General features: G+C 42.8%; 1 protein-coding gene across 1 annotated transcript in view; it reads right to left on the bottom strand.

Moving 5' to 3' along the window:
- Positions 1-2,467: 2,467 nt before the first annotated feature.
- Positions 2,468-14,576, bottom strand: part of ARHGDIB (Rho GDP dissociation inhibitor beta) — a 41,421-nt gene continuing 29,312 nt past the window's right edge. Inside the window, exons 2-6 of the mRNA XM_088459315.1 lie at positions 9,549-9,732; positions 6,933-7,016; positions 6,181-6,257; positions 4,385-4,448; positions 2,468-3,526 (exon numbers count right to left, since the gene is read on the bottom strand). Coding sequence (XP_088315441.1) covers positions 3,327-3,526; positions 4,385-4,448; positions 6,181-6,257; positions 6,933-7,016; positions 9,549-9,726 — 603 coding nt within the window. The 5' untranslated portion in view covers positions 9,727-9,732 and the 3' untranslated portion in view covers positions 2,468-3,326. The remainder of the gene's footprint in view (positions 3,527-4,384; positions 4,449-6,180; positions 6,258-6,932; positions 7,017-9,548; positions 9,733-14,576) is intronic.

Here is a 14,576-nt window from a genome sequence, read left to right as displayed (position 1 = left end):
CTCATTCAATAGTAGAGTGATCAGGGGAGGCCCTAAGTCCTGAGAACTCAACACCTGCTCTCAGAGCCAATGCCTCCTGAGATAAGGGGCTACAGGTAGAGGAAGGAGAGAGCCTGGACGTATAATACCTGTCTCGCTGGGCTGGGGAACGTGTGAGATCATTTAGGAGGAATTGTTCTTATCTCAGGATTGGGAAGTAAGGTCAAACAATGTCTAATCAGTTGTAATACAGGGTGATCTATAGTTCTCCAAACATAAGGAAAATCCCATACATAGGAAATCTTAACACTTTTTAACAAAATTCAATATTCTTCTTATTGACAAAGGAGTCCCTAAAGGGTACCTGTGTTTTGTGATTAAAGTATTTTGTGAACACAGTAACATTGTGTTAGACAGTGTACATTTTCCCTATGCATGGGGTATAGTTTGTAATAAACCAATGAGTCCTTTATCTGTTGCATTTCTCTAGGTTTTTCGATACTGACCAATTAAAAGAGTTTCGATACTGGACACAATATACTGTAGATATAAAGTATTAAAAATAATTATATCAAATACTTTTTTTAAGGTTATATTTTAGGACTGTAGTTTTGTTTATTTTTAATTCATGAATGTAAATTTAGAATTTTATATACAGTATAGAGATGCCTATTCTATTATATCTACTGGGACAGGGAAAAGTTTATATGTCAATGTTGGGACTTGTCTTACATTTGGATCAGATAAGTAGAACACGTTGGCTTATACGCCCATTTTGGTTGCCACATGCATAAACCATTGCATCAGAAATCTACATTTTGTGAACAGAGGGCCTGATTCAGCAAGGAGCGCACACTAGCAAACGCACGCACCCAGCCGCTGCGAGAATATGCTAATCAATGCATACGCACGGAGACCTCAGCATAAGATGGAGACGCTCAGCCCCATATTAAGCCGCCCATCTCCCTTTACTCAAAGCCTGATCAGCACGCAAGATATCGTAAACATCGGTAACATCGAGAACCATCGTACTCATACGCACAATAGTGGTTGACCAGAAACCGCGAAGGATATTGGCAACTTCCTGTGTGCACAGAGTCTCATCACTGCGTCCGTTGCCTCACTGGCTTAATTGTGGATGCCCCTAAAATTGCGTCTCAACGCACAGGCACGCCTGCGTTCTCCCGACCACCCCCGTCACCACCCACAAATGGCACTTCCTGTCAATCAATGTTGGAAGGGGTCTGCGTGCACGCTGCGTATAGTCTGCATACGCTTACCCGATCATACTGGCTAGTTCGCGAACGCCCATTGTGATGCATACGCATGCGCAGTACGAAAACATCGGCCAAGTGCGTGCGTTCTCTCCTGTGCATTCCTTGCTGAATCAGGACCCTAGTGAGCAAAATATTTCCAAAGAAATAAATGTGTATTGAATGGTCATCATTGCAGCCTGACAGCACTGAGGTCTTCGGCTTGACTCCCACCTTTGCCCTAACTGTGTAGAGTTTGTACGTTCTCTCTGTGTGTGCATGGATTTCCTACAGGTACACCAGGTTCCTCTCACAGCCAATAAAATGCTGCTAGGCAGTGGCAGATTTTACCTAGGAGCTGCCCCAGCAAAATCCACCACCCGTAGGGACGGCCTGGCAGTGGCAATGACTTCCCATTGGAAGGCAGACAGGCAGTCCCAGGGGGAGGTGTTTTCTCCACCTGGGACTGCCAGCCCTGACTACAAAGAGCAGAAAGAGCTCTCCTGCTATAACAGCAGCCTTATCTGACTTCTAGAATCTGCAGCCGATACAGGGCCTGATTCAGAGCCGGACGCTCTGACAAGAGCGCTCGCTCTGAATCAGGGCTCTCCAACCTAAAATTGGAGCGGCCTCCTGGCCGCTCGCATAGCTGTGGGTGACCACCCACAGCTTATGTGAGTGGCCAAAAAGATGGTCGCGATGGTCAAGACCATCGCGACCATTGGGCTTGCGACGAGACCCTGCGGTAGGGTCTCGCTGCCGCAAGCCCAGGAGTGCCAAAGGGGGGCGTGCTGTCACTCACCATCAACAGCACGCCCTCTTTGGTGCGAGACCCATAGCGACGGCTGGCCGTCGCTATGTGGGTCTCGCGCATGCGCACGATGGAGCTCCCTCCGTCGTGTGCATGCGCACTAGGGCACCATCAACCCGCTTGTGATCCTGAGCCAACGCTGACCGCAACTGTATCCTCCTGAATCACTGCTACTAGGCTGCTGTCAAATATGAACTGTAATGGGAACTGAACTGAAGGGAACAGCGTAAATATCACCAGGGTTGCAAAGCCACAAACTTTTAACGATAAATGAATACATTTTGTTTTACGATGGCTTGTACTGTATAGCTGAGTATGAGACAGCTGTAAGTAAAGTATCGTCGCTGTCTGAAAGCAATTTGAGCAGTGTAGCAGATCCGATCGATCACTTGCATCACTCTGGGTGAATAAAAAGGTGTACACATTGCGCTTTATTTATATTTATTTATATAATGTTTTTGCACATAGAGGTCACGTTACCAATGAAGCTGCACAAATTGGGAGCTGCGTCAAGTTTCAGGCACATTCGGCACCCGGAATCCAAGAAAGGGTTAAGAAGACAGAACGGTTTACAGGAGACATTTAAGAAGCGACTGAGACATGCACAGGGTTAAATTTTTGCTGCATTTAGCACAAACATTCCTAACTCGGGGGATGGTTTTGAAAGCACCTGAGACAATTTGGCAGTCACTTTTTTTTTATAGGAATTTACAGGCCATGAATCAGGATAAAATGATCGGATACGGTGGATACGTCCAGCTGATTCGCATCATTTGGTGCAATTGACTGGGAGGTTCGGAAGCAAAAAGACTCCCTACGAGCTGGTGTGAGCTGATCTTTGCCCAGGTACTCTCTGGTGCGGTCCAACGTCCTGGCAGATTGTGCTACATAATTACTGTAGATTCGGCCAGGCGTATCCACCACTCTTAAACTAAACGCACACGGCCATGTCTGCTCATTTGGCCTTTACACTGAAGGGGAGAACAAGACTGCTTAGACCTGGTACATGGTGGTAGGGCTGAATGACAAAAAATCCAGATTGCTATTAGCAACTGATTGCACACAAGGCTATTAATCTGTCCGGCCAATCTGCTCTAACCTGACAGATATAACCCATGTGTGAGAAGCTCTAGAAAACTTTTGTCTCTTCAGCTGGTGACTGGCAGACAATGGTGGGGGGCTAGAGCTCAATACCAGTCCTTGCTGAAAGTTGTGGCAACAATGCAGATTGTGGACATTTGAAGGCGACATTCAATGCTCAATGCTTAGAAAAAAAAGAAATTTTATTCATTCCACTCCTTGCGAATGGACAGGTTCCAATCCCACGTTAGATGATTGTGATTGTCGTCGTCAGTGAAGAATGACTTGTTGTGATAGGTCCCTCTGGCCAACATTCCCTTGGGCGCTTCTTCCAAAGGCGTCAGGAACTCGTACTCTTCTGGCCGGGGACCATAGCTTCCCACCATAAAGGTAGCTTTAGCAACTGGGATGTGAGAAAAGAACAACTGATCATAAGTGCTAACGAATAAGATATGAGACACCTGTGCTAAATTAAAACTGTTTTTGGCTATATTACTTTTTGCCTCGGTTTAGATTTATTCCACAAATCAACAGTAAAGCATAAATGAGCATGAATGACAGTAGTATCCTTGCTGTTATTTTAAAGGCAAGCACAATTGGAATCTCCCGGTGGACCCCTTCCCCCCAGAGTAGTGGGATAGAATGGTTCTCACAACTGGGAACCAGTAATTCATCTCAGATATACTCAGAGTCACACTGGCTTAAAGTTGTACAGGGGAATCCCTGATGGGCCCCACTGCTTGAGGACTCCACCCACTTCCTCTAGGAGCGTAGTAGGATCGTAAATGAACTTGGGTGCTTGGTTTGAGTCTATGAAAACTCCACCAAGATTAGCCCTCTTGCCGATCAAAGTAGGTGGTCCTGACATACCCCTGTCACCTCCTTTATAAAAGGGCCCTGTTCTTTGCATGTCCTCTGTAATGGTTGGCCAAGTCCCTCTGTGATGGCTAGCTACACCCCTTCTGCTGGCTGACCACAATCCTTATCTTTCACCCCTACCACTGCATTCCCTGGTGGGCCTTTCCATGCCTCAGTCCGACACTGGATATACATGGCCATCCTCAGGGTTGTCATTAGACCCTTTTGTTTAGTCAAGTACAAGTTAAAGATTCTTGGCAGCAGGGGAACCTCACAAACTACTTGAGTAACAAGCATGGCCCCCTTCTCCTGGTAGACTAATACATGCTGGAAGGAGCTCAGTAGTGGAGTTTAGTAAGGTCTACTTTTAAAATGTTAACATCACCAAGTTAAAGATGTTTACCTTTTACACCTGTCCTGTATGTGTGCTGCACATACTTCAAACCAGAGACTATCTCCTTGTTTACCTGTAATAGATAAAAAATAATGGATGTCTTACTAACATATTGAACATAAAAAGTCGCTAAATCATGAGCGTTGATTCATATCAATCCAGTAGATCTTAATCGAGCTAGAACCTTAGTTTTATATTTGACCATGAAAGGTAATAGGGATCCACAACAACCAAGAAAGTCACACACAAAAATACATATATTTCCCAAAATAAGTACATTGACCTGGAGGTGCGTCCATTCATCTAATAATTAACATTGCTCTGATTGACAGAGATGACAGCACCGGAGAAGTTTTGGATGTGGGAGTGGGAGATGGTAACCAAAACCGAGACAAGCCGACAGTCAGTGAAAGAGAGAGAGCAAGAGAGAGTGTGGCTTGAAATGAGATCAGAGATGTAGGAAGCAGAGAAGCAATTAAGTAATTTGAAAGTTAGGGTGCTGAGTTTATACTGCATCTGTAAGGGAATGGGAGCCAGTGAGGTAGCTTAAGGAGAGGTCAAGTTGAGCTGAAGCATTGAGGATAGATGTAAGAGGAGAGAGTTGGAAGAGATGAAAACCAGAGATTGGGCAGTTACGATAGTCTAAGCAAGAGATGATAAGGGCATGAATTAGAGATTTAGAAGTCTGCAGGGCGAGGAAGTTATAAATTCTAGAGCTGTTGCAGAAGTGGAAGTGGCAAGATTGGGAGATTGCTCTCTTTTACCCCATAATTTGTGCTAAGAGTCAAGGAAGACCACTAGGCAGCAGAGTTGTGTGATAGGGGTAGGATAATGTTATTAACAGTAAGGTGAGAAGAAAGGGAGGCCCTGGACAAGGAGAAGGCATTAAGCTTAGTCTTTAGACATGTTGACTTTAAGAAAGTGCTGGGAAATCCTGATGTAGTCACCCAGGCAGAGAAGGGACCAAGGACAGAGGACAGAGTCTTAGGGAACACCAACAGTAAGAGGGAAAGAGGAGGAAGTAGAACTGGAAGTAGAGACAGTGAAGGAGTACTTAGATACAGTAGAAGGAAAGCCAAGCGAGGGGAGGGTCTGAAGCAGGAAACGGTGGTCAACTATGGTAAAGGCACTGATAGATCAAAGAGGATTAGAAAGGAAAAGTGACCCTTATATTTAGCTGTGAGAAGGTCATAACTGACCTTGGCAAATTACAGTTTTAGTGGAGCAAAGGGAGTGAAATCCAGATTGAAGTGGGCAAATGAGGTAGTCGAAGGAAAGGAAAGTGGATAGATGTTGGAAGAATAGACAAGACAATCCTTTATTATGTTGAGTGTCATCTCCACCTGGTCTAACAGACATCTACAGTCACTTCTCTGTTGACTGAGATGTGAAGTTTAGAGCCTCCTAGCATACTGTAGTAAATGGAAAATTACTCTGCATCGATTTTTTACTTTTATTTTGTGGAACTGAAAACACAGACTTTTACGTGCACAAACCGGCTATCCTCCGAGACTGTCCCCTGAGACAGGTTCCTGAGAGTGGCCCCTGAAAGTGGTCCCTGAGAGTGGCTAGTATCTCAGATGCACTTGAGTAGCACTATAGTATTTTATTGATAAATTGATGAGATAAACTTTTTTCTATGAGCACAATAAGCTTTGATAAAGAAAATAATATTTATCCTCACATATTGATAAATATACCCCTAAATATTTTCAGGAACACACTTTACAAAACCATATGAAAGTATAATAGTTTATAGTTTAATACAATAATTATTATTATTGCAAAATGAAATCCAAACTTACCTTAAAATGGATTTTTACTTTATATTCAACACCTTCTTTTAAGACAAAGGTTTCCTTCTTTAGTTTTGACAGATCTCCTGTGAAAGATAAAGTAATTGTATGGAGGCTTTACGTTGTTAGCTGGCTGTAGAGCACCTAAATTTACTTAATAAAACCAAAATATATTTATTTGCTATATTTTTTAAGCACATCACTGCATTTAAAAAGTATTATAATCCAACAAAAATAATGCAAAGTTATAACATAATAATAATATTAGTAGTAGTAGTAGTAATAATAATAATAATAAAACTAATAGTAATAAAAGTAGTAGTATTAGTAGTAGTAGTAATAATATTAATAATAATAGTAGTAATAAAAGTAGTAGTATTAGTAGTAGTAATAATATTAATAATAATAGTAGTAATAATAATAATAATAATAATAAATAATAAAAATAGTAGTACTAGTAGTAATAATAAAAATAATATTAATAATAGTAGTAGTAGTAATAATAAATAATAATAATAATAATAATAGTAGTAGTAATAATAATAATAATAATAGTAGTAATAGTAGAAGTAATAATACAAATAATAATAGTAGCAGTAGTAATAATAATAATAATAATGATAATAATAATAATAATAATTATTATTATTATTATAATTATAATAATACCAGTCATCTTCCTAAATCCTTCCTTCAGATTTGTGGCACACTGCAAGCCCTGAAGTGGTTTATCTGGTTGGCCTGGTAAAGATGCTACATACCTGTAAGATCCATTGTAATTGGTCCAGGCGCTGCCGCACACACCAATGTGAGGCGAGTTACTGTCACATTTGGGGCAGATGGATCTGAAAAATAATAGTTCAGTGCAAACTTCAATTCAGTTACAAAGTGTGTTTATACCAGTGACATCCAAACCATAGGACGCCAACCATATAACAATGATTCAACCAAAGAATAATCTAAAATATCTGGCCAATGATATCCCATATTTACCAGTACATGTTCTTGGTAATATTTGGAAAACACATCCAATGTGTTTATCAGTTACATGAAGAGCCAACTTGTTTATTCAACAGTCAAAATTTAATTGGCCCCAATAGAATTTTATTGGAAAAATCCCAAATGTACTCACATGATATTATAGACTTAACATGTTTTTCATTTGGTTCTTCTGTTTAACAAAATAATCCACTTGACGGTGCTTTTTGATAATTTACAATATATTTGCTTAATTTATTTACTTTGATTTTGTAATGAACCAACCCTCTGAAACTATAGAATGTTTACATATTAAATATTTGGTGATTGGTTCCCAGTTGACTGACTGTATCTCTTTTACCATTGTGCAAATTCCCTATTTGTTATGACATTTGCATATTTGTTGTGAAAATAAAGTCAGTTTTGATGGAATTATGCATGGGGCGGCATCTGTGGGGTTCAAAAGTGTACATTTGCTCATGAGGGAAGTGGGTAGTTTGAGGAATACCTTAGTACTTTTGCACCCTGCATATGCTGCCATCTTGTTCTGCAGATCCATAGGTTACACTAGGAGTATTTGCGCAAAAGTAGCCTTGTATGCCACCAAGGAGCATATGTTCTGTGGATTTGCACTTTTGTGTTTCATAAATGAGAGATAGAGCACAATTATCCCAAGAAATTCAAGCACCTGCAAATGCATATTAGGGCAATGATTCCACAGACTACCCGGGATGAGCAGTATTGGATGGTGGGTAGTTACATGCTGACAGGAAGGGCAGTACTGCTTGGCAGCATATAGGAGGTGCATTTACAGTCACAGAAATACATTACAGGGCATAATGGTGTTATATAGAGAATGAGGCGATGCGAGTCCAGCAGCTGCATTGAGACAATTCTTATGGCCACTGGTAGAAGCTCAAGGCCTTCCCATCATTAACCCCTCCCTAGACCACCAGGTTGTCTGAGCACTGTAAGTGACCCTGGGCAAGGGCTTAAAGTGGGCAGGAATGGGGTGGAACTGAGTTCCGTCACCTCTAATGGTGGGTGGAACTAGTTCCACCTCCACCATGTCCCTGCACAGAAGTCCCACAGACAGAGAGCCACTCTCTGTCTGCCTAGGGAGTCTCAATTTCTTTAGAGGTCCCTCATTTCAAAGAAACCAGCATATAGGTAAGGAAAGAATCAAGCGAAGGTGATACATAGGGGTTGCAAAAAAACATTGGACATCCAAGTGACACAGACTAGTTTGTGGGGACCCCATAAAAAAAACTCAGAGGCACAACAGAAACCTTTTTTTTTTTTAAGTGAAGTAACATTGTAGTCTCAGCTGATGGCAGAAGTGCTAAAAAAAGCATCTAAAATGTATTTCACACTGTCGTAGCCCCAAAAGCTTCTGGGGCCCAAGCAGCCCCCAGAACCACGCCTTTCACATTACCGTTTCCTATACAAAGTAGTGTGTGTGTGTAAAGAACAGTTTTCACACTTGTTTTGGCCTGCCAGACTAGCGTGGCAGCGGGGGGGATGGGGGGGAAGTAGATGGCGGGGGAGATGAGTTCCACCACCTCTCCAGGACCACTTTAAGCCCTGCCCTAGGTCACATAAATTGGGGGGGGGCATTGTTTTTCAATTTCCTCTGGGTTCCAAAACCCCTAGTTATGCCCCTGGTCCAAAGACACAAGATCGAATCAACATTGCAATGGTCACAATGTTTGCGATGCATATTGGTAGCTGCTCAATCACCTTAGTAATACCACTCAGGTACATGAAAGGGAGGGGTATGTCTATACAAGAAACAAAAACCTCCTGTATCAGAGAAGCCGTGACGCGGCGCGGAGGCTTACACATATCTTTGCATATATATGCAACTAAGATCTCTGATTTATCTACCACCATGTCGTTTTTCAAGTCTTATTACTGATATCATTCTGAGTGCTGGGGGATACCTTTTTTTGTTTCACAATGTTTGCGGCATCGGCCATCGGGGTAAACCTAAGCTTACTCAGAATGGCCACCTCCTGCCCGCTTGCGAGGCCAGTAAATCTGTGTTGGCAGATTCTGGCCTCGGTACTCCCAGAAAAGGGGTCCGACTTGCCCCTGTCTTCTGGAAACACAGGCAGCACCACCCATTCCCCGCCCCCAGATGTCAATCATGCAGTGGCATAGGGAGGAGGGCATTCGATGTCACAGTCAGTGATCGGCACATGGCAAGTACAGATACTGCGCAATGCGCCAATGATTAACCATCAGAGCTGAATCAGGCCCTTAATCCGCTCCTGCCTACACGGTGAATCAGAGGACACAAACATTTATTCATGCTAATATCTCTTTAATTTAATGTCTCAGAGAGAATTTGAATATAACATTTTGTCATCTATACGTATATAAGTTAAACACAATACCTGCGACTACCGATCCCTCTCCCAGTAACGATTTCTTGTACTTGGCTAAACTTTCGTCATCCTTGTCTAATTCCTGGATCTCTTGCAGTGACTTCTGCGGTGGAGGTTTGTAGTTCAGTTTCCCATCCAACTCGTCATCGTCCTCCAGGTCGTGGACGGCCGGATCGCTTTCCGTCATAATTATCTGCCAAGATTGCACAATTAGAATAACGTGTATAACATAATGAGAATTATAGCTGCTGCTGGATTTATCTGGGCTGTAATTACATGTTTATTAGAGAAATCATTTTCGGGAGCAGTTACTACAAACCATATTCTGATTGAACCACATACTAAAATATTTATGCGACTGAAAAGATGTTTGAAATTCTCTGTGTAAACTGTAAGACAAACCACAGTATCGATTTCATACCTCTACCCATCATTATCTATTCAATTGCCATGTTCCCCAACATTATACAGTATTTTATATATATATATATATATATATATATATATATATATATATATATATACAGACAGTGTGACAATGTATATTGTATTTGCTGCATGAAAGGGTGTTATCTGTTCACATATGTCCTTCATAATTTCATAATATATAAATAAAATGTTAGAAAATGTGAAAAAATTGCAAAAGTTTGGACTAAAAGCTCCAATGTCTGATGTCCAAACTATCGGCATCAAGCTCTAAAGAACTAAACTTGGAAAATTGTCCATTTCACGGCCTCCATAGAAAGCTACGGGCACTGCTTAGGCGACCGAAAATAGGGGGACTGCCGCAAATACCAGAGATCCCTTCATACTAAACAGCCACATACTTTAATAATGTACCAATCCTGCTAAAATGGCCACAAAAGTACAAAATGTCTTAACAATAGTTACTGAGAAATGTAAACATTTTTAAAGATACTATTCACTTTTATCCCTGAAGAGACATTTCTGTCAAATTGCCCAAGAGTTCCCCTTATTAAATTAATGGGAAACCCCCCAAATTTAGATAACTTAGTAAACGGGTAGAACTGTTGGCCCATAGTCTGTAGGTTCTCTAGGCAGTAATAACGTATAGCCGATCTAATGCTTCTCAGTGAGGACAAAGTGCAGGTAACTTCCCAATTCACACATTGGGGGCTACTTGGTAACAAACGGGTGAATGTTTCTTGATGTCACAAAATAGCGTTTTCATTATTCTTCTAGAAATTACATTTATCATTGCACAGGATTGTGGGATTAGAATTATCTGGTTGGTTGTAGGTTTGGGTACCACAATTATCCCTATTATTTGAATAAAATGCATCTTACACCTTTTGGCTGCTAGGCAAACTTCATGTAATGCAATAAAAAGGGTCACACATACAAATGTGCCACATGTAATAAGGTGCTGATGTAGTGACCCGATATTACACTATGGGTTACTAAAGTTTATCCTGCGGCTCCCACCATTGAGTACAATGGAGGGAGCCGTTCATTGACTGAGAGGCGGGGCCTGACCTCTCTCAGCCAATGAATGCACAGACACAGAGCTTCAAAGGATGAAGCCGCGTCTGTGCGCTTCATTCGGGAAGGAGTGATCCGTCTGGTTAGACTGATTACTCCTTAATGCGAGGGTCAGGTTATCGGTTTTTTATTTTAACCCATGGATGCCTACTGGAGAAGGGGACCAAAGGAGGTAAGATAGGTGAGTATTGTGTGAGTGTGTGTGTGTATGTATTAAAGTTATACTTTGTAAGGTGTGTGTGTGTTTCTTGGGACATTTCTTTACCGGTGAACTACAAGTCCCAGTAGGCCCTTAATGCCCCGCATGCTGGTACTTGTGGTTCTCCAAGTACCAGCATGCAGGGGAGGCTTGCTGGGACCTGCAGTTCTACTGGAAAGACAATGTTTATTGATATCTATTTTTACACCACACTGTCACAGTCAACCCGCCACCCACCGCCCAGGGGTGGCGGGGATAGCCCCTTGCTATCAGCCCAGGCTAAGGGTGCCCTGGAGAGGGAGACCCCTTTTTTTAAAGGGGGTTCCAACTTCCCAGGGATCCCTGGCCTGGGCTGATTAAAGGTCAGGGCTGATGCTGCGGCTGGGGGGCCCCGATGATAGGGCTCCCCTGGCTGTGGCATCAGTCCCCCATTAGAAAGGGTCCAGGGCTGGTTCTGGATCTTACAGGGAGACCCTACACACATTTTTCCCTGTAAATCCAGAACCAGCTCTGCTTCCCATAGCCCAGTGCTGGTTGTACTAAGTACAGGGAGACCCTACATAATTTTTTCCCTGTACTTAGTCAACCAAAACTGGGATAGCAAAGTCCGGGGCTGGTTCTGTTTTGGGGGGTGACCTCACGTTTTTTTTTTTTTACTTAATTTAACTCTTTAGACGATTTTTACAGTGAGATACATGCAGGCATCTCGCTGATCTCTGCATGTATCTGTGTCAATCTAACCTGCTCATGCTCACATCGAAAGCATGAAGCAGGTCTATTGTATTGGGGATTTGAAGAGTGATTTGAAGTCCGATTTTGAGGACGATTTCAAATCGAATGATAGTAAATAAGGGTTTTATGTGTTAGGCTATGTAAAAGTACCAATGTTTTTCCGATGGTCAATTTGAGGGTGATTTGAGTCCAAAGTCGATTTGAAGTTCGATTTTACATGCGATTTGGCTTTTAGTAAATACTCAAAACCAAAATCGAATCCAAATCGAATGAAAATCGCACCTCAAATCACTCAAAATGCAAAATCGACCTTTAGTAAATTTACCCCCATGTCTCTAGGTTTATAAGCTAAATACGTGATGGATAAAGCAAGGTGTTTTCTCCCATTACTTCCTGAATCTCCCTTTATCAGAGAGGTAAGTTCCCCTATAGAATGTAACTTTAATATAGTTTAATCACATCTAATAAATACACTTGTTTAAAATTATTTCAATTTTATTTTACAGGACCTAGGGCCTGATTCAGAGCCGTTCGCTATTTGCGGTCGTTCGTTCAAAAACAAGGGGTGGCTATGCAAATGATCCGTTCGCACATTGCAGTCTGTTCCCACCTCTAAGTCTGAACGAGCGAGCAAAACTTGCGGTCGTTTATTTGTTAAAAACGCCCCCTGGCCGCTCGCACCATACGTCATGTCCGCTATTTATTAGATTAATCGAGTACATCAAACAGCGTATGAACTGCTCGCTATTCTTGTGGTTGGTGTTTTCAACCGCTATTTTGCGAGCAGTTCTGAGTTAAAAAAAAACAAGTGACGTGGTCAATGACGCTGCTGTATTAATTATGCACTCCCTTAAAACGCCCGTTTTGACCTTTAAGCACGCCTGCGTTCTGATCTCCACTCCCCGTTTTCAAGCACCTTCCCCTGTTACCGCCCACATACGCCTCCTCCTGTCACTCAAAATAGCAGGCATTCGCTATATTGCGTACCAACGATTTTCGGCCGCACTGACTGGTTCGCGCATGCGTACTAAAAACCGTACGCATGCGCAGATGTGCGAACATCGCTCGGAACGAGCGTACTGCCGCTAGCGAGTGGCTCTGAATGAGGGCCCTAATCAGCAGATGTCTACACTGGCATCCTTTTCCACAATAAAAACAACTTAACAACAATACAATTATAAAATTCAATGTCAATAAAATACCTTTAGCACTAAATTAAATGTTGCGGTCTCTTCACAACCCTTTACACTAAGTAGGGTAATCTTGGTTTAACCAAAATGTCAGTTTGACCTAGATGATGAGCTCGGTGATGCACAGTGGGCCTGATTCAGACCCACTCGCGAGCAGCTGTCCGCTCGCAAGTGGGTCGATGTTATGGACTGAGCATGCGCACGACGGAGGGAGCTCCGTCGTGCGCATGCGCCAGACGCGACGAGCAAAGGAAAGTCCTTCGCTCGTTGTGTCCGATCAAAGGGGGCGTGCTGTCAATGTTGATTGACAGCACGCCCCCTTTGGTGGGCATGCCGGGGGCGTGCCTCCCTGACGGGGGCGTTCCCAAGGGAACGCCTCCCGTCAAAAGCCGGCCCACTGACATCACTAGTGATGTCAGTGGGAGTGATTTTGGCTCTGATAGAGCCAAAATCACTCCGGAGCTAGCGGTTGAAAACCTCAACCGCAGGCTCCGGCTCGCAATTTCGATGGTCGCGATGGTCACGACCATCGCGGCCATCACAATGCACGCTCGTATAGCCTGTGGGTGGTCACCCACAGCTATACGAGCGTCCAGGAGGACGCTCCATTTTCATGGAGCCCGGCCCTCATTCAGAGCGTGCGCTCTGCTCAGAGCGTACGGCTCTAAATGAGGGCCCGTATTTCTTAGCTTTCTCTTGTAATATACAGTGCACAGGGCAATGTGTGACTGCCGATTGTAACAATAGCTTCAATCACATTAGAAGAAACTGCTATTGCACGTCAGTGTAATGTCAAGCCGAATACACATTAAACGACCCTGCCATCTTGCTAATGGTCGGGGCGATTACCCTTTGCCCCTGACCATGTCATGAAGATTGCCGGTACGCACTCAAAGATTAAATGACAGATGAAACAAGCACTCTTTCCGTCCTTCATTAAAATGCACGGTACCGCATGCGTTATTGTGTGATTGGCTGTGCAGTACAGCCAATCATACAACATCGCTGATGACATACAGAGCACGCAATAGTGCATACACACTCTTGGATGTGGATGATTTGTCGTACAAATCATCTTAAACCGTCAATTTGTCTAATTTATCGTCTAGTGCAGTGGTTCCCAAACTTTCTTGAAGCATGGTACCCAAGAGTATCAATATTTATTTCACGGCACCTCTAAGCCAAAAGTTTATTATTGAGAAATTCAGAAAGAAATTGTACTTACCGGCCATTCTTAGATTCCGTTATGTGGTGGTGGACAGGGGCGCGCTTCTGTTTGTCCACATATTATTTGTTTTTGTCTCTTACATTGACCATAAATAGTTTGAATTAATGCTAAACCACCAATCTGAGGCACCCCTGAGAGTGTCCCGAGGCACCCCAGGGTGTCATGGCACCCAGTTTGGGAACCAC

This window comes from Taudactylus pleione, unplaced genomic scaffold (genome assembly GCF_031769625.1).
Source record: "Taudactylus pleione unplaced genomic scaffold, aTauple2 ptg000905l, whole genome shotgun sequence".
NCBI classification, from domain to species: Eukaryota; Metazoa; Chordata; class Amphibia; order Anura; family Myobatrachidae; genus Taudactylus; species Taudactylus pleione.
The sequence above is the reverse complement of the archived record's forward strand: the minus strand, read 5'-3'. Positions and strand labels throughout refer to the sequence as shown.